The sequence below is a fragment of the Macaca thibetana genome, chromosome 20, assembly GCF_024542745.1.
Source record: "Macaca thibetana thibetana isolate TM-01 chromosome 20, ASM2454274v1, whole genome shotgun sequence".
Lineage (NCBI taxonomy): Eukaryota > Metazoa > Chordata > Mammalia > Primates > Cercopithecidae > Macaca > Macaca thibetana.
Genome location: NC_065597.1, coordinates 17,169,493 through 17,196,004, shown reverse-complemented (window position 1 = coordinate 17,196,004; position 26,512 = coordinate 17,169,493). Strand labels below are relative to the sequence as shown.

Below are 26,512 nucleotides of genomic sequence, written 5' to 3'. Positions count from 1 at the left end.
CTGTAGTCCCATCTGCTTGGGAGGGTGAGACAGGAGGATCCTTGATCCTGGTAAACTGAGGTTGCATGAGCCATGATTATACCAATGCACTCCAGCCTGGGCGACAGACTGAGACTCGTTCTCAGATAAATGAATAAATAAAAATATAAAAACAAAAGAATGATCCTTATTGTTGTGTGTCCTTTTATCATTGAATATTAAAAAAACTTTTTGGGCCGGGTGGGGTAGCTCATACCTATAATCTTTGGGAGGCCGAGGCGGGCAGATCACCTGAGATCAGGAGTTTGAGACCAGCCTGACCAACATGGTGAAACCCCATCTCTACTAAAAAATACAAAAGTGGCCGGGTGTGGTGGCTAACGCCTGTAATCCTACTACTTTGGGAGGCCGAGGAGGGTGAATCATTTGAGGTCAGGGGTTCAAGACCAGCCTGGCCAACATGGTGAAACCACATCTCTACTAAAAAGTCAAAAAAAGTTAGCGGGGCATGGTGGTGGGCACCTGTAAACCCTGTAAGCCTGGGTGACTGAGCGAGACTCCGTCTCAAAAGAATAAAGTAAAATAAATTAGCCAGGTGTGATGGCACATGCCTGTAATCCCAGCTACTTGGGAGGCAGAATTGCTTAAACTTGGGAGGCGGAGGTTGCAGTGAGCTGAGATCACGCCATTGCACTCCAGCCTGGGCAACAAGAGCAAAACTCCGTCTCAAAACAAACAAACAAACAAAAAACTTTATGGCAATGGCTATTTCTAGTTCATTTATACCTCATTAACTCATTTAAACTTCAGGTCTGTCATTTATTTTAGGTAGTTATTATCACCATAGGAATAAGTACTGTTAACTTTACTCCTGTAAACTTGCTATTTATTTATTTTGAGACGGAGTCTCGCTCTGTCGCCCAGGCTGGAGGGCAGTGGTGCGATCTCGGCTCACTGCAAGCTCTGCCTCCCGAGTTCATGCCATTCTCCTGCCTCAGCCTTCCCAGTAGCTGGGACTACAGGCGCCCACCACCACACCTGGCTAATTTTTTATATTTTTAGTAGAGATGGGGTTTCACCGTGTTAGCCAGGATGGTCTCGATTTCCTGACCTCGTGATCTGCCCACCTCCGCCTCCCAAATTGCTGGGATTACAGGCATGGGCCACCGCGCCTGACCGAACTTGCTATTTAAAAAAAAAAAATTATTGAGTGCAGTGGCATCTTCATGGCTCACTTCAGCCTTGACTTCTTGGGCTCCAGCAATTCTCCCACCTCAGCCGCCTGAGTAGCTGGGACCACAGACAAGTGCCATCATGCCCGGCTAATTTTTCTATTTTTGTAGAGATGAGGTTTCGCCATGTTGCCCAGGCTGGTCTCAAACTCCTGAGCTCAAGCAATCCATCCGCCTCAGCTCCCAGAGTGCTGAGATTACACACATGAACCACAGCACCCCGCCTCTCTTTCTCATTTTAACAGCCCTGAGTACTAGACCAGGTTAATTGGCAGGATGTAGGGAGTGCTTTTTATTTATTTATTTAGAGATGGAGTTTCGCTCTTGTTGCCCAGGCTGGAGTGCAATGGCACAATCTCAGCTCACTGCAACCTCCTTCTCCCAGGTTCAAGCGATTCTCCTGCCTTAGCCTCCTGAGAAGCTGGGATTACAGGTGTATGCCACCACGCCTGGCTAATTTTTGTATTTTTAGTAGATACGGTGTTCACCGTATCAGCCAGGCTGGTCGTGAACTTCTGGCCTCAAGTGATCTACCTGCCTCAGCCTCCCAAAGTGCTAGAATTACAGGCATCAGCCACTGTGCCCAGCTGTTTTTGTTTTGTTTTGTTTTGTTTAAGTTCTGGGGTACATGTGCAGGATGTGCAGTTTTGTTACATAGGTAAACATGTGCCATGGTGGTTTGCTGCACCTATCACCCAGTCACCTAGGTATTAAGCCACACATGCATTAGCTCTTTTTCCTAACGCTCTCCCCCACTGCCCTCCCCAATTAGTGTGTTCTTTATCCTTCAGAATTAGTGAAGGATTTTTACTGCTTTATAATGATTTCTTTTTTGTTGTTTTTCAGTTGGCTTTCTCCTGTTGAATGGTTTCCTTTTTGTTAATTTCCTTTTTTCTAATCTCTTTAATGTGTTCCCTTTCTGCTGCTTCTTTCCCAATACCAAAGCAGAAAGACACCAGAAACTTCCTGTCCATTTCCATGAATAGAAATGGGGCTCCTCCATTCTCAACAAACCACCCATTAAAACATTTTTTTGTTCTCTCCTCCCTACCCTCCTTCCCCTTTCTCCTGTTCTTGGACTTAGAGGGACAACAGAAATGCGGCCTAATGCAGTGGTTCATGCTTATAATCTCAGCACTTTGGGGGGCTGAGGCAGGAGGATCGCTTGAGCCCAGGAGCTCAAGACCAGCCTGAGCAACACAGTAAGATCCCAACTCACAATAAAAGATTATCTGGGCAGGCCGGGGGCAGTGGCTCATGCCTGTAATCCCTGCACTTTGGGAGGCCAAGGTGGGCAGATCATGAGGTTAAGAGATCGAGACTGGCCGGGCGCGGTGGCTCAAGCCTGAAATCCCAGCACTTTGGGAGGCCGAGATGGGCGGATCATGAGGAGATCGAGACCATCCTGGCTAATACGGTGAAACCCCGTCTCTACTAAAAAATACAAAAAACTAGCCGGGTGAAGTGGCGGGTGCCTGTAGTCCCAGCTACTCGGGAGGCTGAGGCAGGAGAATGGCGTGAACCCGAGAGGAGGAGCTTGCAGTGAGCTGAGATCCGGCCACTGCACTCCAGCCTGGGTGACAGAGCAAGACTCCGTCTCAAAAAAAAAAAAAAAAAAAAAAAGAGATCGAGACCATCCTGGCCAATGTGGTGAAACCCCGTCTCTACTAAAAATACAAAAATTAGATGGGGATGGTGGTGTGCGCCTGTAGTCCCAACTACTTGAGAGGCTGAAGCAGAAGAATTGCTTGAAACCAGGAGGCGGAGGTTGCAGTGAGCCGAGATAGCACCACTGCACTCCAGCCTGGCAACAGAGCGAGACTCCGTCTCAAAAAAAAAAAAAAAAAATTAGCTGGGCATGGTGGTGAGCACCTGTCCTCTCAGCTACTTGGGAGGCTGAGGCAGGAAGATTGCCTGAGCCTTAGGAGGTTGAGGCTTCAGTGAGCTATGATCATGCCACTGTACCACTCCAGCCTGGGCAACAGAGTAAGACCCTGTCTGCAGAAAAAAAAGAAAGAACCATTAGGTTGTGATTTTCATTTTGTTTTTACTAGATGATGTCTTAGGCCCTGCTTGATATTTTATGATTAGGGTTGGCTTTAGCTTGAAAGGTTACTTACTCACGCCAGACTTTTCATCTATCTAATCCCTGTGCTGGGGTCCAAGACTTACGGATGCTTTCTGACCTTTAAAAAAGTCTTTTTTTGGCCGGGTGCAGTGGCTCATGCCTGTAATCCCAGCACTTTGGGAGGCCAAGGCAGGCAGATCATGAGGTCAGGAGATCAAGACCATCTTGGCTAACACGGTGAAACCCTGTCTCTACTAAAAATACAAAACAATGAGCTGGGGGTGGTAGCGGGCGCCTGTAGTCCCAGCTACTCAGGAGGCTAAGGCAGGAGAATGGCGTGAGCTTGGGAGGCAGAGCTTGCAGTGAGCCGAGATCGCACCACTGCCCTCCAGCCTGGGCGACAAAGCGAGACTCCATCTCAAAAAAAAAGAAAATCTTTTTTGTTTTGATTTTTTTTTTTTACGAAAAATTTACTACTAGAGCACTTACTTTACTCTGTGCTACATCCAAAGACCAAAAATAGAAATATCGGCTACTCTGGGCACATTTCCTGTGGGGTAGCCCTGCTACTCAAGGAGCAGTAGAAAACGAAATAGGCCCTGTCAGGAAGGTATTTGCATTCTAATAGAGGAGATAAAACCTGCTAGGATATCCCTAATATACAGTATTTGATCAAAGTCATAGTAATTCATTCTTTGAAATGTCTCTTTGCTCTGTCTCTTTCTTTCTATTTCCGCTTCAGCCTAGTGGGTATTTTAATTACACAGTATGCCACAATGCGCCTGGCTGTTCCCAACTACAGTATCAGACACCAGCAAAAGGTGACTTGAATGTGAGGCTGCACATAAGCATACTGTGGTCTTACAACTCTAACATCATCCTGCAGCATGACTAATTCCTACCCACAGATGCTTTTCTTTTCTTATTTATTCATTTATTTATTTATTTATTTTTGAGACGGAGTCTTGCTCTGTCGCCCAGGCTGGAGTGCAGTGGCGTGATCTCAGCTCACTGCGAGCTCTGCCTCCCGGGTTCACGCCATTCTCCTGCCTCAGTCTCCCGAGTAGCTGGGACTACAGGAGCCCGCCACCACCCCAGCTAATTTTTGTATTTTTAGTAGAGACAGGGTTTCATCATGTCGGCCAGGATGATCTGGATCTCTTGAACTCGTGACCTGCCTGCCTCAGCCTCCCAAAGTGCTGGGATTACAGGTGTGAGCCACCACACCCGGCTTTACAGATGCTTTTCATGGCAGTCCTCCCTTCCCAGTGTTCTCCGAAGTATGACTGCATTTTTTCAACATCTCTTTAAATTTCCTCGTTTGAAATATGATTTGAAATGGAGCAATTCCCACACACACAAAAGAAATATGAGAGAATGACAAGTCTAATGATATTCTACAAAGAGAGAGAGTTTATAATCAGGGCATTAAGCAAACTCACAAATTACAATTCTCTCACAGAATTGTAAGTAGAAGGTACCGATGTGGAGCATTTTTTTCCACTGATGTATTTATGGGAAATTTTGTTTATTCTCATCAGACATTTAGTAAACGGAACAACTCAATGAATTGGTCCTAATGAATATACCTTGAGAATGGCTGTTTTATCCCCAGCTTCGTTAGGGAGGCTCTGTTGATTCCAAATCTTTTTAAGTGGTTTTCCTGACACTTTCCCCCTCCCCCATATTCTCCATTTAGTTGAGCAACTTGCATCTTAAGGAAGAGAAAATCAAACCAGATGCCAATGGTAAGTAACTAATAGCTAGTTTGAAAACAAATGTGATTTCCTTCAGTATTTTTGTTTTGGTGTAACAACTGTCTGGAAAAAAAAAAAATTGTATTTGTACCAGGCAGGGCGTTGGACGATACTGGTATCATCTGATTTTTAAATCAACAAACTGGTTTGTATGACCGAAGTGTTTTTATTTATTTATTTTTATTTGTTTACTTTCTAAGGGACAGGTTCTTGCTCTGTTGCCCAGGCTGGAGTGCAGTGGTTCAATCATGCTTCACTGGAGCCTCAACCTCCCAGACTCAAGTGATCCTCCGCCTCAGCCTCCTGAGTAACTGGGACTACAGGCACAATGCACTACGCCCAACTAATTTTTTATTTTTATTTTTTATAGAGATGAGGTCTCCGGCCGGGCACGGTGGCTCAAGCCTGTAATCCCAGCACTTTGGGAGGCCAAGATGGGCGGATCACAAGGTCAGGAGATCGAGACCATCCTGGCTAACACGGTGAAACCCCGTCTCTACTAAAAAAAAAAAAAATACTAAAAACTAGCCAGGTGAGGTGGTGGGTGCCTGTAGTCCCAGCTACTCGGGAGACTGAGGCAGGAGAATGGCATAAACCCGGCAGGCAGAGCTTGCAGTGAGCTGAGATCTGGCCACTGCACTCCAGCCTGGGCGACAGAGCGAGACTCCGTCTCAAAAAAAAAAAAAAAAAAAGAGATATGAGGTCTCCGTGGGTTGCCCAGGTTGGTTTCTAACTCCTGGGCTCAAGCAGTCCTCCTGTCTCAGCCTCCCAAAGTGCTGGGATTACAAGAGTGAGATACCGCACCTGGCTTCAAAGTGTTTTTAATACAAGAATGAGGATTGCACACTGATAGCAAGGGTGTGGGAGTGAAAAACGAATTAGGCTACTTAAGTGGGACTAATTACTAACCATGGGACTATACTGACAAAGACTAATTTTTTAATGTTCTCAATTTTGGATGAGATAGACAAAGTGGGAGGAATCTGACAGTTTACCTATCCTAATTATTCTGAAATCATATTTATCTAAATTTAAGATTTCCATTATTGTTGATGTACTTAATATTACTGGAAGGTAATGTAACATTTGCCTTTCTCAAAATTCACTTACAATCTTTTTTGTATGATTTTATATAACCACAGTATCATTTGACTATAAATTTATATTAATCAATAATTTATAGGCCGGGTATGGTGGCTCACACCTATAATCCCAGCACTTTGGGAAGCTGAGGTGGGCAGATAACCTGAGGTCAGGAATTCGAAACCAGCCTGACCAACATGGTGAAACCCCATCTCTACTAAAACTACAAAAATTTACCAGGTGTGGTGGTGCACACCTATAATCCCAGCTACTCAGGATGCTGAGACAACGGAATCTCTAGAACCTGGGAGGCAGAGGTTGCAGTGAGCCGAGATCACACCACTGCACTCCAGCCTGGGCAAGAGTGAGACTCCGTCTCAAAAAAAGAGAAAAAAAATTATTTGCATGAATTTTGTTGGTCTTACTGCTCATTTGTTATATACATGAATTTTAATGGCATTATTGTGTTCACATATTAATAAAATCCGATTTGCATAGATATTCCTCTGTTGAGCATCAAGGTGGTTTCTGATCACTAATTGCTCTAATCTTTCTATAATATTTCAGAAGTATTGATTCAATGAGGGAAATAATAGTTTTTGAGGTACGGGGAGGAGACCTAGAATAGGAAAGAATATGAGCAACAGAGGTCGGGCGCGGTGGCTCACGCCTGTAATCCCAGCACTTTGGGAGGCCGAGGCAGGTGGATCACGAGATCAGGAGATCAAGACCATCCTGGCTAACACGGTGAAATCCCGTCTCTACTAAAAATACAAAAAAAATTAGCCGGGCATGGTGGCGGGTGCCTGTAATCCCAGCTACTCGGGAGGCTGAGGCCAGAGAATGGTGTGAACCCGGGAGGTGGAGCTTGCAGTGAGCTGAGATTGCGCCACTGTACTCCAGCCTGGGCAAAACAAATAAATAAATAAATAAAATCTCTCTCTCTATATATATATGAGCAACAGTGTTTTACACCTTTGTTTATTTAGGGACAATAAAATGTTTTTATCAGCGGCTTGGTTTCCTCATTTTTTTTTGCTCTCTAGGCCTTTACAAAAACTTCTAGTGCTATAGAATTTGAATTGTCCCAGCTATTGGGTATGGGATGTGATTTTGAGTGATGGCCACTTTGTGTCTGATAAAGGTGCTGTTGTCAAGACCAATACCAATGCAGAGAAGACAGATGAAGAAGAGAAAGGTAACACAGCCGTGGAGCTTTATATAATAACAAGCTTCTACATTCTAAGAAAGTGGATTGTTATGAGGCTTCATTTTTATACCCAGTTTGGCTCGACTTTAATGGGTGATACAGTGCTAGCATAAAAGTTCAATATAGGGGCCGGGTGCAGTGGTTCACGCCTGTAATCCCAGCACTTTGGGAGGCTGAGGCGGGTGGATCATGAGCTCCGGAGATCAAGACCAACCTGGCTAACACGGTGAAACCCCATCTCCACTAAAAATACAAAAACAAAATATCCAGGCATAGTGGCAGGCACCTGTAGTCCCAGCTACTTGGGAGGCTGAGGCAGGAGAATGGCGTGAACCCAGCAGGCAGAGCTTGCAGTGAGCCAAGATTGAACCACTGCACTCCAGACTGGGAGACAGAGCGAGACTCTGTCTCCAAAAAAAAAAAAAAAAAAAAAAAAAAAAAGTGCAATATAAATAGTCAATAGGTGAAGGAGTTCTAATGGTTTACGTTTAGAGAAAGTTTACACTGAACAACTGAACACTTGAACAGGCCATTATAAAAAATTTTAAGTTTATTGGACAATCTCTATTGTCAAATAAAATTAAGCTTAATGTTATTTTGACACATTTGACATGCATGACAAGATGAGACCAACTTGTCCAATATTAAGGTACAGCCGGGCGCGGTGGCTCAAGCCTGTAATCCCAGCACTTTGGGAGGCCGAGATGGGCGGATCATGAGGTCAGGAGATCGAGACCATCCTGGCTAACCCAGTGAAACCCCATCTCTACTAAAAAATACAAAAAATTAGCCGGGCGCGGTGGCGGGCGCCTGTAGTCCCAGCTACGCGGGAGGCTGAGGCAGGAGAATGGCGTGAACCCGGGAGGCGGAGCTTGCAGTGAGCTGAGATCCGGCCACTGCACTCCAGCCTGGGCGACAGAGCGAGACTCCGTCTCAAAAAAAAAAAAAAAAAAAAAAAATTAAGGTACAGACTTTGTTAATTCCTGTTTTTTTTTTCCCATTGTTGTGATTGTTAATTACTTTAGGTTTATACATAGTGCAAATGGGGGAGTAAATATGTGTGTCTGGATAAGAGGAATAGGTAACTGCAGGAAAAGAGGGCTGTTAGATAGAGTCTGGAGAAGAGTATGAGGCCTAAATGGGTGATGTATCATAACTTTTTTCTTTAATAAAACTATTTTAATTTATAAGTCAAAACTATGAGGTACCTTGAAGTTGAATGTTCAGTACATTATTATTCAAAATACAAATGGCAGTTGAATTAGAGTAAATGCTTGGTAGGTTTCAAGGACTTTTAAAAATTCTTTGCTTTCTTTTTCCTGACAGAGGACAGAGCTGCCCAGTCCTTACTCAACAAGCTGATCAGAAGTAACCTTGTCGATAACACAAACCAAGTAGAAGTCCTGCAGCGGGATCCAAACTCCCCTCTGTACTCAGTGAAGTCTTTTGAAGAGCTTCGGCTGTGAGTATTTATTCACTTTCTGACTCTCCCCTTTGCACTGAAATAGAGATCCTAGGTCTGTAATAGATATCTTTTTATCACAACAGAACAGTTTTAGCTAACCAAGGTTTTTTTTTTGTTGTTTTTTTTTTAGATGGTGTCTCACTCTTTCGCCCAGGTTGGAGTGTAGTGGCGCGATCTCGGCTCACTGCAAATTCTGCCTCCCGGGTTCAAGTGATTCTCCTGCCTCAGCCTCCTGAGTAGCTGGGATTACAGGCGTGCACCACCACACCCGGCTACTTTTTGTATTTTTAGTGGAGACAGGTTTCACTGTGTTGGCCAGGCTGATCTTGATCTCCTGACTTCGTGATCCACTTGCCACAGCGTCCCAAAGTGCTGGGATTACAGGCATGAGCCAAAGCGCCCAGCCACTAACCAAGTTGTATAAAAGAATTTAGCTGCATGCGGTGGTGCACACCTGTAATCCCAGCACTTTTGGAGGCCAAGGTGAGAGGATCACTTGAGGCCAGGAGTTGCAGACCAGCCTGGGCAACAGAGCAAGACCAGACTCCATATAAAAAATATAAACAAATACTTTAGATGTTTTGGGATATTTAGTAAAATTTCCAGATAATGGGTGAAAGCTTTAGCTGTACTAACATGTATTCAGTTCAGCACAGCTCAATTATTGTTGATTACAAACTATGTGTAGGCCAGGCATAGTGGCTGACACCTGTAATCCCAGCACTTTGAGAGGCTGAGGCAGGCAGATCACTTGAGGTCAGGAGTTGCATGGCCAACATGGTGAAACCCTGTCTCTACTGAAAATAAAAAAATTAGGTCAGGTGCAGTGGCTCACACCTGTAATCTCAGGACTTTGGGAGGCCGAGGCAGGTGGATCACAAGATCCGGAGACCAAGACCATCTTGGCCAACACGGTGAAACCCCGTCTCTACAAAAATACAAAAAAAATTAGTCGGGTGTGGTGGCGGGCACCTGTAGTCCCAGCCACTCAGGAGGCTGAGGCAGGAGAATGGCGTGAACCCGGCAGGTGGAGCTTGCAGTGAACCGAGATCGCACTACTGCACTCCAGCCTGGGCGACAGAGCGAGACTCTGTCTCAGAAAAAAAAAAAAAAAAAAAAAAAAAAAAAACATTAGTAGGGCATGGTGCCATGCACCTGTAATCCCAGCTATTCGGGAGGCTGAGGCATGAGAACTGCTTGAACCCGGAAGGTGGATGTTGCAGTGAGCCGAGACTGCACCATTGCACTACAGCCTGGGCAACAGATTGAGACTCTGTCTCACAAACAAATAAACAAAAAACTATGTGTAAACAGTAAAGGAGAAAAATCCTCCAGATATTTTGCTGCTTTCCTCAACCAAAGAGACAATGACTTTCATCTTTAACTGTTTTTCTAGGAAACCACAGCTTCTCCAAGGAGTCTATGCCATGGGTTTCAATCGTCCATCCAAGATACAAGAGAATGCGTTACCACTGATGCTTGCTGAGCCGTATGTGTCCTATTACAACTCCGTTTCATTTTAGATTTTCCATTTTTGAAAACTTTTATTATTTTCACAGGCCAGCAATGTGGCTTGTGCCTATAATCCCAGCAACTTGACAGGCAAGGCAGGAGGATCGTTTGAGGCCAGGAGCTCAAGACCAGCCTGGGCAATGTAGCAAGACCCTGTCTCAACAAACAACAACAACAACAAAAAAGTTATAAACTTGGCCAGGCGTGGTGGCATGCAGTTATAGTCCCAGCTACTTGGGAGGATGAGGCAGGAGGATCACTTGAACCCAGGAGTTTCAGGCTGCAGTGAACCGTGATCACACCATTGTACTCCATTCTGGGCAACAAAGCAACCCTGTGTCAAAAGAGAAAAAGAGGACGCTGAGGCACAAGATTTGTTTGAACCCGGGAGGCAGAGGTTGCAGTGAGCCGAGATCATATCACTGCACTCCAGCCTGTACAACACAGCGAGAGTTTGTCTCAAAAAAAAACCAAACAAACAAAAAGGGCGGGTGGGGGGTGGGTGCAGTGGCTCACGCCTGTAATCCCAACACTTTGGGAGGCCAAGGCAGGAGGATCTCTTGAGGTCAAGAGTTCAAGACCAGCCTGACCAACATGAAACCCGACTCTACTAAAAAAATACAAAAATTAGCCAGGTGTTGTGGTGTGCTCCTGTAGTCCCAGCTACTCAGGAAGCTAAGCCACGAGAATGGCTTGAACCCAGGAGGCGGAGGTTGCAGTGAGCCAAGATCACACCACTGCACTCCAGCCTGGGCAACAGAGTGAGACTCCATCTCAAAAAAACCAAAAACAAAAAACAAAAAAATCATTTGTAATATCCCTCTCCCTACATTATTAACATTTTGGAGTGGAGACTTCTAGACTTTTCTCTATGTAAATATATACGTATAACTTTTTTGTTTTTGTTTTTTTGAGATGGAGTCTCACTCTGTCGCCCAGGCTGGAGTGCGGTGGCAAGATTTCAGCTCACTGCAAGCTCTGCCTCCTGGGTTCACTCCATTCTCCTGTCTCAGCCTCCCGAGTAGCTGAGACTACAGGTGCCCGCCAACTAATTTTTTGTATTTTTTTTAGTAGAGATGGGGTTTCACTGTGTTAGCCAGGATAGTCTCTATCTCCTGACCTCAAGAGATCCGCCCGCCTCGGCCTCCCAAAGTGCTGGGATTACAGGTGTGAGCCACCGTGCCCAGCCATATATATAACTTTATGGCCGGGGGTGGTGGCTCACACCTGTAATCCCAGCACTTTGGGAGGCCGAGGCGGGCAGATCACCTGAGGTCAGGAGTTGGAGACCAGGCTGGCCAACATCAGTGAAACTGTGTCTCGAAAAAAAAAAAAAAAAAGTTGACATATGGCCGGGAGCAGTGGCTTATGTCTGTAATCCCAGCACTTTGGGAGGCCGAGGCCGGTGGGTCACGAGCTCCAGAGATCGAGACCATCCTGGCTAACACGGTGAAACCCCGTCTCTACTACAAATACAAAAAATTAGCCGGGCGTGGTGGCAGGCGCCTGTAGTCCCAGCTACTCAGGAGGCTGAGGCAGGAGAATGGCGTGAAGCTGGGAGGCAGAACTTGCAGTGAGCCAAGATTGTGCCACTGCACTCTAGCCTGGGCGACAGAGCGAGACTCCATCTCAAGTAAAAAAAAAAAAAAAGGCCAGGCGCGGTGGCTCAAGCCTGTAATCCCAGCACTTTGGGAGGCCGAGATGGGCGGATCACAAGGTCAGGAGATCGAGACCATCCTGGCTAACATGGTGAAACCCCGTCTCTACTAAAAATACAAAAAACTAGCCGGGCGAGGTGGCGGGCGCCTGTAGTCCCAGCTACTCGGGAGGCTGAGGCAGGAGAATGGCGTAAACCCGGAAAGCGGAGCTTGCAGTGAGCTGAGATCCAGCCACTGCACTCCAGCCTGGGTGACAGAGCGAGACTCCGTCTCAAAAAAAAAAAAAAAAAAAGGTTGACATATAAATAATGTTTTATATGCTGTGTTTTTAAATTATATGATAATCTTCCTATGTTGGTAAATATACATTTATATCGTATATGCACCATGATTTCATTGTATTGATATATAAAAGTCATTGTGTCAAATATAATAGAAGCCAAACAGCTCTAGCAGACCTGAATAATACAGTAACTAAGGTGGTTTCCTGGTGCAGGGCATTTCCCACTTTCACAGGCATACAAATCTCATAGACATTTATTAAAATGCAGGGTCTGAATTTAGTAGGTCTAAGTGGGGACTGAGGGTCAACATTTCTAATAAGCTTGCAGGTAATGCTAATGCTGATGTTTCAGATCACATTCTGAGTAACAAGATTCTAGAGCATGATGGAAATTTAATACAGATTGATCCTATATTTTATATGATTATATACAATTCTGCATATAATCCTAAATTCTGAATCTTTTTTTTTTTTTTGTCTAAAAATAGATATTTTAGGCCAAGTGTGGTGGTTCATGCCTGTAATCCCAATACTTTGAGAGGCCGAGGTAGGCGGATCGCTTGAGCCCAGGAGTTCGAGAGCAGCCTGGGCAACATGGTGAGACCCTGTCTCTACTAAAAATACAAAAACTTAGCCAAATATGGTGGCATGTGCCTGTAGTCCCAGCTACCCGGGAGGCTGAAGTAGGAGGTAACCTGAGCCCAGGAGATTGAGGCTACAGTGAGCAAAGACTGCACCACTGCACTCCAGCCTGAGCAACAGAGTGAGACCCTATCTCAAAAAATCATAAATAAAAATAAAAATAGATATTTTGGGTCTGTATTTTCTCAAGTTTTCTTTGTTCTGTGTCATAACAGTGACATTTTCTCCAGATGGATAGTGTCTTTTTTTTAGCTTGGGACTTTGAGCATGCTTAGGGTGAATAAATGGAGTATTTATGACATGGTTTCATATTGATCATTTATATTTGTGGATCTAATATTTTTGTAGATGCTAACTTTTTTTTTTTCTGTGAGATAAGGTCTCACTCTGTCACCTAGGCAGGAGTACAGCAGTGTAGTCATAGCTTACTGCACCCTGAGCACCTGGGCTTAAGCAATCCTCCTGCCTCAGCCTCCCAGGTAGCTAGGACTACAGGCCCGTGCTGCCATGCCTAGCTAATTTTCTTTATTTAATAGAGATGGGCGTCTTGCTATGTTGCCCAGACTGGTCTTGATCTCGTGGCCTCAAGCAATCCTCCCACCTTGGCCTTCCCCCAATTTTTTTTTTTTTTGAGACAGTTTCTCACTCTGTTATCCAGGCTAGGTGCACTGGCACCATCTTGGCTCACTGCAATTTCTGCCTCCTGGGCGCAAGCAATCCTCCCACCTTGGCCTCCCAAGTAGCTGGGGCCACAGGTGCAAACCACCATGCCTGGCTAATTTTTATACAATTTTTTTTTTTTTTTTTTTTTTTTTTGAGACTCGGCTCACTGTAACCACCGCTTCCCAGGTCCCAGTTCAAGTAATTCTCCTGCCTCAGCCTCCCAAGTAACTGGGATTACAGGCACACTCCACCATGCCCAGCTAATTTTTTTGTATTTTTAGTAGAGATGGGGTTTCACCATGTTGGCCAGGCTGGTCATGAACTCCTGACCTCGTGATCTGCCCCCCTCGGCCTCCCAAAGTGCTGATATTACAGGTGTGAGCTACCACACCAGGCCTAATTTTTATATCTCTATCAGAGACAGAGTTGTGCTATGTTGCCCAGGTTGGTCTCAAACCCCCAAAGTGTTGGGATTACAGGTATGAGGTGTCACACCAGGCTTTTTTTGTTTTTGTTTTTCAGGGGGGCTTTGGTAGAGATGGGGTCTTACTTTGTTGCCCAGACTTGTCTTGAACTCCTAGGCTCAAGCACGCTTCCCACCTTGCCTTCCCAAAGTGCTAGGGTTACAGGCATGAGCCATTGGGCCTAGCCAAGAAGCTCATTTTTAGATTGACAATATTAGAAGAGACCAGCATTATTACTAGAATTATCTAGTACCTTTTATCATCAACAAATACTTATTGAGTGCCTGTTATATAACAGATACTATGCTAGGCACTTGGATACATTAGTCAACAATGCAGAACAAAATTCCTGCCCACAAGGAGCTTACATTCTAGTTTGAAATATAGCTAATTCATTTTTATTAAAATATAACAGGTGATAAATTACAAATGTTAATGCCGCTGAATAGCACACTTAAAAGTGGGTAAGCCGGGCGCGGTGGCTCACGCCTGTAATCCCAGCACTTTGGGAGGCCGAGACGGGCGGATCACAAGGTCAGGAGATCGAGACCATCCTGGCTAACACGGTGAAACCCCGTCTCTACTAAAAGTACAAAAAAAACTAGCCGGGCGAGGTGGCGGGCGCCTGTAGTCCCAGCTACTCGGGAGGCTGAGGTTGGAGAATGGCGTAAACCCAGGAGGCGGAGCTTGTAGTGAGCCGAGTTCGCGCCACTGCACCCCAGCCTGGGTGACAGAGCAAAGACTCCGTCTCAAAAAAAAAAAAAAAAAAAAAAAAAAAAAAAAAAAAAAAAAGTGGGTAAAAGGGCAAATTTTATGACATTTTTTTTTTACTTCAAATAAAAATAATAAATTTTGGCCAAGTGCAGTGGCTCATGCCTGTAATCCAAGCATTTGGGGAGGCTGAGGCAGGCAGATCATTTGAGGTCAGGAGTTCGAGACCAGCCTGGCCAACATGGTGAAACCCCGTCTCTACTAAAAATACAAAAAATTAGCTGGGCGTGGTGGCATGTGCCTGTAGTCCCAGCTACTCAGGAGGCTGAGGCAAGAGAATCACTTGAACCCAGGAGGCAGAGATTGCAGTGAGCTGAGATCGCACCATTGGACTCCAGCCTGGGTGACAGAGTGACCCTCCGTCTCAAAAAAAAAAAAAAAAAATTAATAAATTTTGGCCAGGCACAGTGGCTCATGCCCATTATCCCAGTAATTTGGGAGGCCAAGGCAGGCAGACGGCTTGAGCCCAGGAGTTTGAGACCAGCCTGGGCAGCACAGTAAGACCTCATCAGTATTAAAAGGTAAAAATAAAAAAGAAATTAAATGTACAACACTTTATTCTAACTACAAGGGGTAACAGATGTTTTGACAGGGAATCTAGATGTTTAAACAGAAATAGAATAAAGAGTTACCACTGTGGTGGCTGGGCGCAGTGGCTCACACCTGTAATCCCCGGACTCTGGGAAGCTGAAGTGGGCGGATCACTTGAGGTCAGGAGTTCGAGACCAACCTGGCCAACATGGTGAAACCCATCTCTACAAAAAAAAATACAAAAATAGCCAGGCATGGTGGTTCATACCAGCCCCAGCTACTCAGGAAGCTGAGACACCAGAATTGCGTGGAACCCGCGCAGTGGCGGCTACAGTGAACTGAGATTGTGCCACTGCACTCCAGCTTGGGCGACAAAGTGAGACCTTGTTTCAAAAAAAAAAAAAAGACCAGGTGTGGTGGCTCACGCCTGTAATCTCAACACTTTGGGAGGTCCGAGGCGGGTGTATCACCTGAGGTCAGCAGTTTGAGACCAGCCTGGCCAACATGGTGAAACCCCATCTCTACTAAAAATACAAAAATTAGCTGGGCGTGGTGGCGGGCACCTGTAATCCTGGCTACTCGGGAGGCTGGGGCAGAAGAATTGCTTGAACCCAGGCGGTGGAGGTTGCAGTGAGCTGAGATCGCACCTTTGCGCTCCAGCTGGGCAACAAGAGCAAAACTCCGTCTCAATAAAGAAAAAAAAAAAACAAAAGAAGTCCCCACAAGGAACAGCTTACTTTTGCCAGATTTTTAAATTCCACCTGTGGCTGGGGGCCCTCCCCATGGCTTCACTTTTAGTACATGTTTCTTCTGTTCTTTTTTTCTTCTTTTCCTACTGGAAGACCTCATTTTCCTTGTCCATCTCTTTGGCCTGCCGCGGCTGCTCCATTTTTTTGTTTTTTGTTTTTTTTTTTTTTTTTTGAGACGGAGTCTTGCTCTGTCGCCCAGGCTGGGGTGCAGTGGCCGGATCTCAGCTCACTGCAAGCTCCACCTCCCGGGTTTACGCCATTCTCCTGCCTCAGCCTCCTGAGTAGCTGGGACTACAGGCGCCCGCCACCTCGCCCGGCTAGTTTTTTGTATTTTTTAGTAGAGATGGGGTTTCACCGTGTTAGCCAGGATGGTCTCGATCTCCTGACCTCGTGATCCACCCGTCTCGGCCTCCCAAAGTGCTGGGATTACAGGCTTGAGCCACCGCGCCCGGCCTGTTTTTTGTTTTTTGAGACAGGGTCTTGCTCTGTCACCAGGGCAGCAGTGCAGTGGCGCTGTCTCAGCTCACTGCAGCCTGCAACCTCTACCCTCCACCTCCTGGGCTCAAGAGATCCTCATACCTCAGCCTCCCGAGTAGTTGGGACTACGGGTATGTACCACCATGTCCAGCTAATGTTTGTATCGTTTGTAGAGAAAGGGTTTCGGTATTTTGCCCAGGCTGGTCTCGAACTCCTAGGCTCAAGAAATCACCCACCTCAACCTCCCAAAGTGCTGAGATTGCAGGCATGAGCCACCGCACCTGACCTTGCCTGCTTTTTTTTTTGAGACTGAGTCTCACTCTGTCACCCAGGCTGGAGTACAGTGGCACGATCTTGGCTCACTGCAACCTCTGCCTTGTGGGTTCAAGTGATTCTCCTGCTTCAGCCTCCCAAGTAGCTGGGACTACAGGCGCTCACCACCATGCCTGCCTAATTTTTGTAATTTTAGTAGAGGCAGGGTTTTACCTTGTTGGCCAAGCTGGTCTCAAATTCCTGACCTCGAATGATCCACCCACCTCGGCCTCCCAAAGTTCTGGGATTGCAGGCATGAGCTACTGCACCTGGCCTTGCCTGTTTCTTGAGCTGCTTCAGAGGCTGCTTCTTGCCACCTTCAAGGCAAGACTTGGTTCTTGCCACTCTTACCCCTACCCTGCTACCAAAACCTACATCTTGTATTTTTTAGGCATTTCAAAGTAGATTACACTTTTAAATCAAGTGGTTAAGGTAGGATCTCCTGAAGTAGGTGAAATCTGGGCAAAGACTTGAAGGAGAGAAGGGAGTTAGCATGTTATCTGGGGACAGTAGTCCCAAGCACAACACAGCCAGTGCAGAAGCCCTAAGACAAGAGCATGACTGGCATGTTCTCGGAGCAGCACTGGGGCCCTGTGGGGGAGCGAAGTAAGGGAGAGAAAGAGAGAGTAGTAGGAAATGAGAGCTGAGGTGTAATGGGGAGCAAATCATGCAGGACCCTGTATGCCATTATGAGGGTTTCAACTTGTATTTTGAATGAAACGAGGAATTATTGGAAGGTTTTTGGGCAGAGAAGTAACATGAGCTGACTCACATTTGAAAAAAATCAGTAGGCTCACTGCAGTGACTCACACCTATAATCCCAGCGCTTTGGGAGGCTGAGGCAGGAGGATCACTTGAGCCCAGGAGGCTGAGGCTGCAGTGAGCCAAGATTGTGCCACTGTACTCCAGCGTCTCCTATAAATGAATTTTTAATACTAAAAAGGTTACTTGAGATTTAAGCTCCTAACCAGTTTGTTTCTTGTGCAGCCCACAGAACTTAATTGCCCAATCTCAGTCTGGTACTGGTAAAACAGCTGCCTTCGTGCTGGCCATGCTTAGCCAAGTAGAACCTGCAAACAAATACCCCCAGGTAAGGATTTATGAATTTAGGTTTCTACTAGTGCATAGATAGAGGGGATTTCCATTTGATGGATTAAAAGCCAAGCTGTGGGCCGAGTGCGGTGGCTCAGGCCTGTAACCCCAGCACTTTGGGAGGCTGAGGTGGGCAGATCACCTGAGGTCAGGAGTTCTAGACCAGCCTGGCCAACATGGTGAAACCCCATCTATACTAAAAATAAAAAATTAGCCGGGCCTGGTGGTGTGTGCCTGTAATCCCAGCTACTTGGGAGGCTGAGGCAAGAGAATCATTTGAACCTAGGAGGCAGAGGTTGCAGTGAGCTGAGATTACACCGCTGCACTCCAGCCTGGACAAAAAGAACGAAACTCTGTCTCAAAAAAATAAAATAAAAGCCAAGCTATGCATTTATGCATTACTTTTTACACAAACTAAAACTCCTTAAATTGAGCACAAATAATGTGGAATATCCTCTAACAGCAGTAAAAATCCTGTTTCCTTTTTCATGGTGTGCCAGTTCTGGGATGCTTCTTATAGGCCTGGCTCCTTTACTTGCAGGAAAACCTGTTTCATCAGCAACTGTCATCCATTAGAAAGTTCTGAGAGCTTTCTGAGTAAATGAAAAGAAAGCTAATGCCAACTGGAACTTTAGATCCGTGCTCATGGGTAGGTTTTGTATTGCAATGGCCAGTGTCTGTTTCCAAGTGTCTTTACCTACCCAGAGTTCTGACACCTAAGAATTCTAGCTTATGATGCTGTAGCTTAAAGAATCAAATGGTGGCCGGGCGCGGTGGCTCAAGCCTGTAATCCCAGCACTTTGGGAGGCCGAGACGGGCGGATCATGAGGTCAGGAGATCGAGACCATCCTGGCTAACACGGTGAAACCCCGTCTCTACTAAAAAATACAAAAAACTAGCCGGGCGAGGTGGCGGGCGCCTGTAGTCCCAGCTACTCGGGAGGCTGAGGCAGGAGAATGGCATAAACCCGGGAGGCGGAGCTTGCAGTGAGCCGAGATCGCGCCACTGCACTCCAGCCTGGGTGACAGAGCCAGACTCCGTCTCAAAAAAAAAAAAAAAAAAAGAATCAAATGGTGTACACTTTAATGTACATATTCTTTCCTTCACCTTCAGCTGGAGGAGTGGCTAAGTCCTAATGGTAATTCCCCTTTGCAAAAGAGCTATTGTCTTGAATTTGCACTCTGCACTCTTTCCCTACCAGTGTCTATGCCTCTCCCCAACGTATGAGCTCGCCCTCCAAACAGGAAAAGTGATTGAACAAATGGGCAAATTTTACCCTGAACTGAAGCTAGCTTATGCTGTTCGAGGCAATAAATGTGAGTATGTGAATGTGGTCCTAAATCATCAACCTAATTCTTTTTATTTTGAAACATTTCAAAACATACCCAATAGTTGAAATAATACAATAAACACATGTATTTTTCCACCTAGATTCAAAAACTTAACATTTTGCCATATTTGCTTTACATAAATGTATACATTTTTGTCAAACCATTTGAAAGTAAACGCAGACATGCACCTCATCAGGACATTCCTTGGCATCCCAGCACTTTGGGAGGCTGAGGTGGGCAGATCACCTGAGGACAGGAGATAGAGACCATACTGGCCAACATGGTGAAACCCCATCTCTACTAAAAATAGAAAAATCAGCCAGGCATGGTGGCGTGCGCCTGTAGTCCCAGCTACTCAGGAGGCTGAGGCAGGAGAATCACTTGAACCCGGGAGGTGGAGGTTGCAGTGAGCCAAGATCATGCCACTACACTCCAGCCTGGGCGACAGAGCAAGACTCTGTCTCAAAAAAAAAAATTTTTTTTTTTTTGGTAAAGACTTCTTTTTTTTTGTAAAGACAGTGTCTTGCTATGTTGCCCAAGTTGGTCTAGAACTCCAAGTCTCAAGCAATCCTCCTGCCTCAGCCCCTCAAAGTGATGGGATTACAGGTGTGAGCCACTAGGCCAGGACTGAATTTGTTTAATTACCTAATTTACTTCTCTTCATCAGCAGAATAAAAACCCAGAATGTTTATGGCTATTGACTCTGGGGATTATTCTGTTAATTCTTTTTTGTTACTAATTTTTTCTACACTAGTTTGTTTTACAACTAATATTACTTAAGTAATTTTAAAAGTGGTGTTGGCCAGGCGTGGTAGATCATGCCAGCAATCTCAGCACTTTGGGAGCCCGAGGTGGCTGGATCATTTTAAGGTTAGAAGTTCGAGACCAGCCTGACTAACATGATGAAACCCTGTCTCTACTAAAAATACAAAAAAATTAGCCGGGCATGGTGGTGCACACCTGTAATCCCAGCTACCCAGAAAGCTAAGGCTGGAGAATTGCCTGAACCCGGGCCGGGGGTGGGGGGAGGTTGCAGTGAGCCGAGACAGCACCACTGTACTCCAGCCTGGGCGACAGCATGAGATTCTATCTCCAAAAAAAAAAAAAAAAAATGTTAGAGGTTTGGTTGAGTTTTATGGATCTCTGAAACAAATGTGACTTTATGAAAATCAAGTCTGCATACAATGTCCGAATGCCAACCTGAGGCCAGTTCTGAAAAGTAAATAATATAATGAAACTTATTGGGAGATAATCATTTAAAATTTTGCAATTTGTATTCAAAGTAGAAGGGTAGAAAATTCTGATTTTTTTTTCTTTTTTTTTTTGAGACAGAGTCTCACTCTGTCGCCCAGGCTGGAGTGCAGTGGCACGATCTCGGCTCACTGCAAGCTCCACCTCACGGGTTCACGCCATTCTCCTGCCTCAGCCTCCCGAGTAGCTGGGACTACAGGCGCCCGCCACCACGCCTGGCCAATTTTTGTATTTTTAGTAGAGATGGGGTTTCACCATGTTGGCCAAATGATCTCCAACTCTTGAGCTCGTGATCTGCCCGCCTCAGCCTCCCAAAGTGCTGGGATTACAGGCATGAGCCACGGCACCTGGCCTTTTTTTTTTTTTTTTTGAGACAGAGTCTCCCTCTGTCACCCAGGCTGGAGTGCAGGGATGCAGTCCTGGCCTACTGCAACCTCCGCCTCCTGGGCTCAAGTGATTCTCGTGCCTCAGCTTCCTGAGGAGCTGGGATTACAGGCATGCGCCACCACGCCCAGCTAACATAAAAGCAACTGACATATTTGAAATAGATGCCAGGATAGAGCTGAAGGGGCAGAGTGCATTAGAAAGATAAGAACTGTGAAAAAGTCTGCATAAGAGGAAGTGTCCCAGTCTGTTGTTGACAGAAATGTTGACAGAAAAAAAATAAAGATCAGATACTTCAGAGAGAATTGGATGATTACAGAGATGAGAAGAATGCTACTGAAGAGGATTCATCTTCTAATTGTTTATATCCTTACTATGTCTTTTCAGCATTTTTTTTTTTTTTTTTTTGAGAGGGAGTCTCGCGCTGTCGCCCGGGCTGGAGTGCAGTGGCCAGATCTCAGCTCACTGCAAGCTCTGCCTCCCGGATTCACGCCATTCTCCTGCCTCAGCCTCCCGAGTAGCTGGAACTATAGGCGCCCGCCACCTCGCCCGGCTATTTTTTTGTATTTTTTAGTAGAGACAGGGTTTCACTGTGTTAGCCAGGATGGTCTTGATCTCCTGACCTCATGATCCGCCCGTCTCGGCCTCCCAAAGTGCTGGGATTACAGGCTTGAGCCACCGCGCCCGGCCAGCATTTTTTTTAATTTTTGAATTTTTGTGGGTACATAGTAGGTGTATATGTTTATGGGGTACATGAGATGTTTTGATACAGGCATGCAATGCATAATAATCACATCAGGGTAACTGGGGTATCCATTGACTCAAGCATGTATCCTTTCTTTATGTTATAAACAATTTAATTTGTGGTTGTTTTTTTTGGTTCTTGTTTTTGTTTTTTTAGACGGATTCTCACTCTGTCGCCCAGGCTGGAGTGCAGTGGTGCAATCTCAGCTCACTGCAACCTCCACCTCCCGGGTTCAAGAGCTTCTCCTGCCTCAGCCTCCTGAGTAGGTGGGACAACAGATGCCCACCACACTAATTTTTTTTTATTTTTAGTAGAGATGGGGTTTCACCATGTTGGCCAGGCTGGTCTTGAACTCCTGACCTCAGGTGATCCGCTTGCCTTGGCCTCCCAAAGTGCTGGGATTACAGGCGTGACCCACTGCTCCCTGCCGGTTTTTTTTTTTTTTTTTTCAGACAGAGTTTCACTCTTGTTGCCCAGGCTGGAGTGCAATGGCGCAATCTCAGCTCACTGCAACCTCTGCCTCCCGGGTTCAAGTGATTTTCCTTCCCCAGCCTCCCAAGTAGCTGAGATTACATGAGCCCACCATCACACCCAGCTAATTTTTGTATTTTTAGTAGAGATGGGGTTTCGCCATGTTGACCAAGCTGGTCTCGAACTCCTAACCTCAGGTGATCTGCCTCCCAAAATGCTGGGATTAGAGTCATGAGCCACCACGCCCAGCCCTTTTAGTTATTTTTAAATGTACATTAAATTGTTGACTGTAGTCACTCAGTTGTGCTATCAAATACTGGATCTTACTTATTTTAATTGTATTTTTGTACCAATTACCTTTTCAGCATTTTGTCTGGTTTTATGTCCATTAAATACTATAGTGCTATCCTAACGTTTCCTTAATATATTAATGCAAACAGCAAAACATTTGCATTAAAATATATAAAAGGTTTAGAATTTCTCAGAAAGAAGAGCTGGCTTTGCCTTTGAAATACCCATGGAGGCGGGCACGGTGGCTCACGCCTGTAATCCCAGCACTTTGGGAGGCTGAGGCAGGTGGATCACCAAGTCAGGAGTTCAAGACCAGCCTGGCCAAGATGGTGAAACCCGTCTCTACTAAAAATACAAAAAAAATTAGCCAGGTGCAGTGGCAGGTGCCTGTAATCCCAGCTATTTTGGAGGCTGAGGCAGGAGAATTGCTTGAACCTGGGCGGCAGAGGTTGCAGTGAGCCAAGATGTTGCCACTGCACTCCAGCCTGGGCAACAGAGTGAGACTCCGCCTCAAAAAACAAAACAAAACAGAACAAAAACAAAAAGAAAAAATGCAAACAAACAAAAAAAACAAAAGAAATATCCATGCATGGAAAACATCTTGGGTCTCCACAGTGGAAAGAGGCCAGAAGATCAGCGAGCAGATTGTCATTGGCACCCCTGGGACCGTGCTGGACTGGTGCTCCAAGCTCAAGTTCATTGATCCCAAGAAAATCAAGGTGTTTGTTCTGGATGAAGCTGACGTCATGATAGCCACTCAGGGCCACCAGGATCAGAGCATCCGCATCCAGAGGTAGGGATCTCGAGGGCAGAGGACTCCTCAGCCTCCCCATCTGCAGTGTCTTCTCCCTTCACTTCAGACGCCTCCTCTGGCCTCTGCCAGGGTCTTGTCTCTCGTACTCTCAGCAGCATTTGTTTGACAGGCCATTTCCTTGTCAGCACTGACCACAGTCCCTCCCAGCCTGGGCTGAGAAAGGAGACCCCAACCCCTGTCCCCCACCCAGGCCTGCTGCTCCTCCTTCCCCTTCAGCCTTCCTGGGCATCTAGACCCAGCTGGGGAGGCTGTGCTTCCGCTGCTTCCGCTGCTTCCCGGGGCCACCTGGGGCCACATGCCAGGGCCTTCCCTTGCAGGATGCTGCCCAGGAACTGCCAGATGCTGCTTTTCTCTGCCACCTTTGAAGACTCTGTCTGGAAGTTTGCCCAGAAAGTGGTCCCAGACCCAAACATTATCAAACTGAAGCGGGAGGAAGAGACCCTGGACACCATCAAGCAGTACTATGTCCTGTGCAGCAGCAGAGACGAGAAGTTCCAGGCCTTGTGTAACCTCTATGGGGCCATCACCATTGCTCAAGCCATGATCTTCTGCCATGTGAGTAGTAGCAGCAGTGGCAGGGCTGGCCATTCCCTCTCAGCCAGCTCCCCACAGGGCTCAGGAGGACTGGATGCCCCTGGGCGCCGTGGGAAGAAAGGAAGTGGTTTGTTCTCCTAAGGTTTTAATGAGTTGTAGGAGGGAGACTTTGATTCCACTTCTTAGTGATTACTGGGGGAAAAAACCCCAAGTAACAGCCAATGAAATAATCTTTAGATTTTTAAGAATATAAGCTGGGCAGCCAGCACGGTGGCTCATGCCTGTAATCCCAGCAATTTTGGAGGCCAAGGCAGGTGGATCACCTGAGGTCAGGAGATCAAGACCAGCCTGGCCAACATGGTGAAACCTTGTCTCTACTAAAAATACAAAAAATTAGCCCTGTGTGGTGGTATGCACCTATAACCCCAGCTACTCAGGAGGCTGAAGCAGGAGAATCGCTTGAACCCAGGAGGTGGAGGTTGCAGTGAGCCAAGATTGTGCCATTGTACTCCAGCCTGGGTAACAAGAGCGAAACTCCGTCTCAATACAAAAACAAACAAACAAAAAAACCCAACAACAAAAAAAGAATATAAGCTGGGCAAGTACATGTAGTCCCAGCTACTCAAAAGGCTGAGGTGGGAGGATCGCTTAAGCCCAGGAGTTCAGGCCAGCATGGGCAACAACATAGTGAGACCTCATCATTAAAAAAATATATATGGCTGGGCACGGTGGCTGACGCCTGTAATCCCAGCCCTTTGGGAGGCTGAGGTGGGGGGATCTTCTTGAGCCCAGGAGTTCAAGACCAGTTTGCACAACATAGCAAGATCCCATCTCTACAAAAATTTTAAAAATTAGCCAGGCATGGTGGTGCGTGCCTATGGTCCCAGCTGCTTGGGAGGCTCAGATGGGAGGATTGATTGAGTCCAGGAGGTTGAGACTGCAGTGAGCTGTGATTGTGCCACTGCACTCCAGAGTGGGCAACAAAATGAGATCCTGTCTCAAAAAATATATAAAATTTTAATATATATATATTTTTTGTTTGTTAGTTTTTGAGATAGGGTCTTGCTCTATCATTCAGGCCAGAATACAGTGGCATGATCATAGCTCACTGCAGCCTTGGCTGTTGTTACTAGGGCTACAGGTGTGTGCTCCATGTATGTCAGGCTAATTATTTTTATTTTTGTAGAGATGGGGTCTTGCTCTGTTGTGCAGGCTGGTCTCAAACTCCTAGCCTCGAGCGATCTTCCAGTCTCAGCCTCCCAAAGCGCTGAGACTACAGGCACGAGCCACCATATCTGGCAAGAACATAGACTATTTAGGAATGAAGATCTTTAGCTAAAACCACACTCTCCCTAGATAAAAAACTAACAGCAGTTACGTAACTTATCTAAAAAGAAAGAAATCATATGACGAAAATTCTATTTGAAAAAAAAAATTTTTTTTGAGATGGGTTCTTGCCATGTTGCCCAGGCCAGCCTTGAACTCCTGGGCTCAAGTGTGTAGCTTGGACTGTAGGTATGTACCACCATACTTCATTGATAAATTTTAAGCTTAACCTCCTAACTGGATTTAGCAGCGCCTTCATGTATTTTAATTGTGGCAAGCCACTTTTTTGCAGTTGTCTTCCTTTTGTTTTTAACAGGTCTGTTCATATAAAACAATTCTTTTCACTACAGACTCGCAAAACAGCTAGTTGGCTGGCAGCAGAGCTCTCAAAAGAAGGCCACCAGGTGGCTCTGCTGAGTGGGGAGATGATGGTGGAGCAGAGGGCTGCGGTGATTGAGCGCTTCCGAGAGGGCAAAGAGAAGGTTCTGGTGACCACCAACGTGTGTGCCCGCGGTGAGCAGAGGATGTGTCCTACCTGGTCTGCCAGGCTCGGGGTCCCAGGCCCAGTTAGAGCTAGAAATCCTTGTACACAGGGAAGTCAGATGGTCTCAGGGAGATCGGTGGGGTTGGTGACAATATTCTTTTCTAGGAGAGACTGCATTTCCCTCAGGTGATAAAAACTCCCACAGAAACCAGGAGTCTTGACTTGGTGGAAGGAAATGTACAGGCATCTGACTGGTAGAGAACAGAGCCTGCTCTTCCAAGGGCGCCCATCTCCAGAACATTGTGTCTCCTGGAGGCTTACTGACTGATTTCATAATTTTGTTGGCACCTGCCAGTTTTGTTATTTTCCTCCAGGTTCTGCTATATGCCTGTATGTGCCCTCTCTTGTACCCAATTCCCAGAGTTGGCCTGTCCCCCCAGTTTTTTTTTTTTTTTTAGACAGAGTCTCGCTCAGTAGCCCAGCTCGAGTGCAGTGGCACAATCTCAGCTCACTGTAACACAATCTCAGCTCACTGTAACCTCCACCTCCTGGGTTTAAGTGATTCTCCTGCCTCAGCCTCCTGAGTAGATGGGATTACAGGCGCCTACCATCAAGCCCAGCTAATTTTTGTATTTTTAGTACAGCCGGGGTTTTGCAGTGTTGGCCAGGCTGGTCTTGAACTCTTGACCTCAGCTGATCTGCCTGCCTCGGCCTCCCAAAGTGCTGGGATTACAAGTATGAGTCACCATGCTCGGTCCCCCAAATTCTTTCCCTCTACCCAAAGTTGGTATGTATTGACTTACCTTTGGACAACAGTGATTTTTGTCTCTTGTCCTTACTTCTCTCTGTCTCCAACTCTCAGGGACTCATTCATCACCTCTCCCTGCACCCCACCCCGTGGCCCCTGCTAGTTTGGTTTCTGTGCCTGTAGTT

General features: G+C 46.1%; 3 protein-coding genes across 11 annotated transcripts in view; 2 read left to right on the top strand and 1 right to left on the bottom strand.

The window, feature by feature from the left end:
* AARS1 (alanyl-tRNA synthetase 1) overlaps nt 1-26,512 on the bottom strand; it is a 370,792-nt gene that overhangs the window by 57,846 nt on the left and 286,434 nt on the right. The gene's annotated exons all lie outside the window — the stretch shown is intronic.
* Nucleotides 1-26,512, top strand: part of DDX19A (DEAD-box helicase 19A) — a 78,931-nt gene that overhangs the window by 9,264 nt on the left and 43,155 nt on the right. The window lies entirely within an intron of this gene.
* Nucleotides 1-26,512, top strand: part of DDX19B (DEAD-box helicase 19B) — a 43,200-nt gene that overhangs the window by 15,642 nt on the left and 1,046 nt on the right. For 5 of the 9 annotated variants that reach the window (XM_050772730.1, XM_050772731.1, XM_050772729.1 and 2 more), the window contains 9 exons: nt 4,979-5,027; nt 7,264-7,317; nt 8,656-8,791; nt 10,191-10,283; nt 17,844-17,946; nt 19,150-19,264; nt 23,037-23,214; nt 23,553-23,790; nt 25,446-25,608. In XM_050772730.1, the coding sequence (XP_050628687.1) occupies nt 4,979-5,027; nt 7,264-7,317; nt 8,656-8,791; nt 10,191-10,283; nt 17,844-17,946; nt 19,150-19,264; nt 23,037-23,214; nt 23,553-23,790; nt 25,446-25,608 (1,129 nt within the window). Of the gene's footprint in view, nt 1-4,978; nt 5,028-5,406; nt 5,487-7,263; nt 7,318-8,655; nt 8,792-10,190; nt 10,284-12,754; nt 12,845-17,843; nt 17,947-19,149; nt 19,265-23,036; nt 23,215-23,552; nt 23,791-25,445; nt 25,609-26,512 lie in introns of those variants that run through there. The other 4 variants (XM_050772733.1, XM_050772732.1, XM_050772734.1 and 1 more) reach the window with 4 other exon arrangements.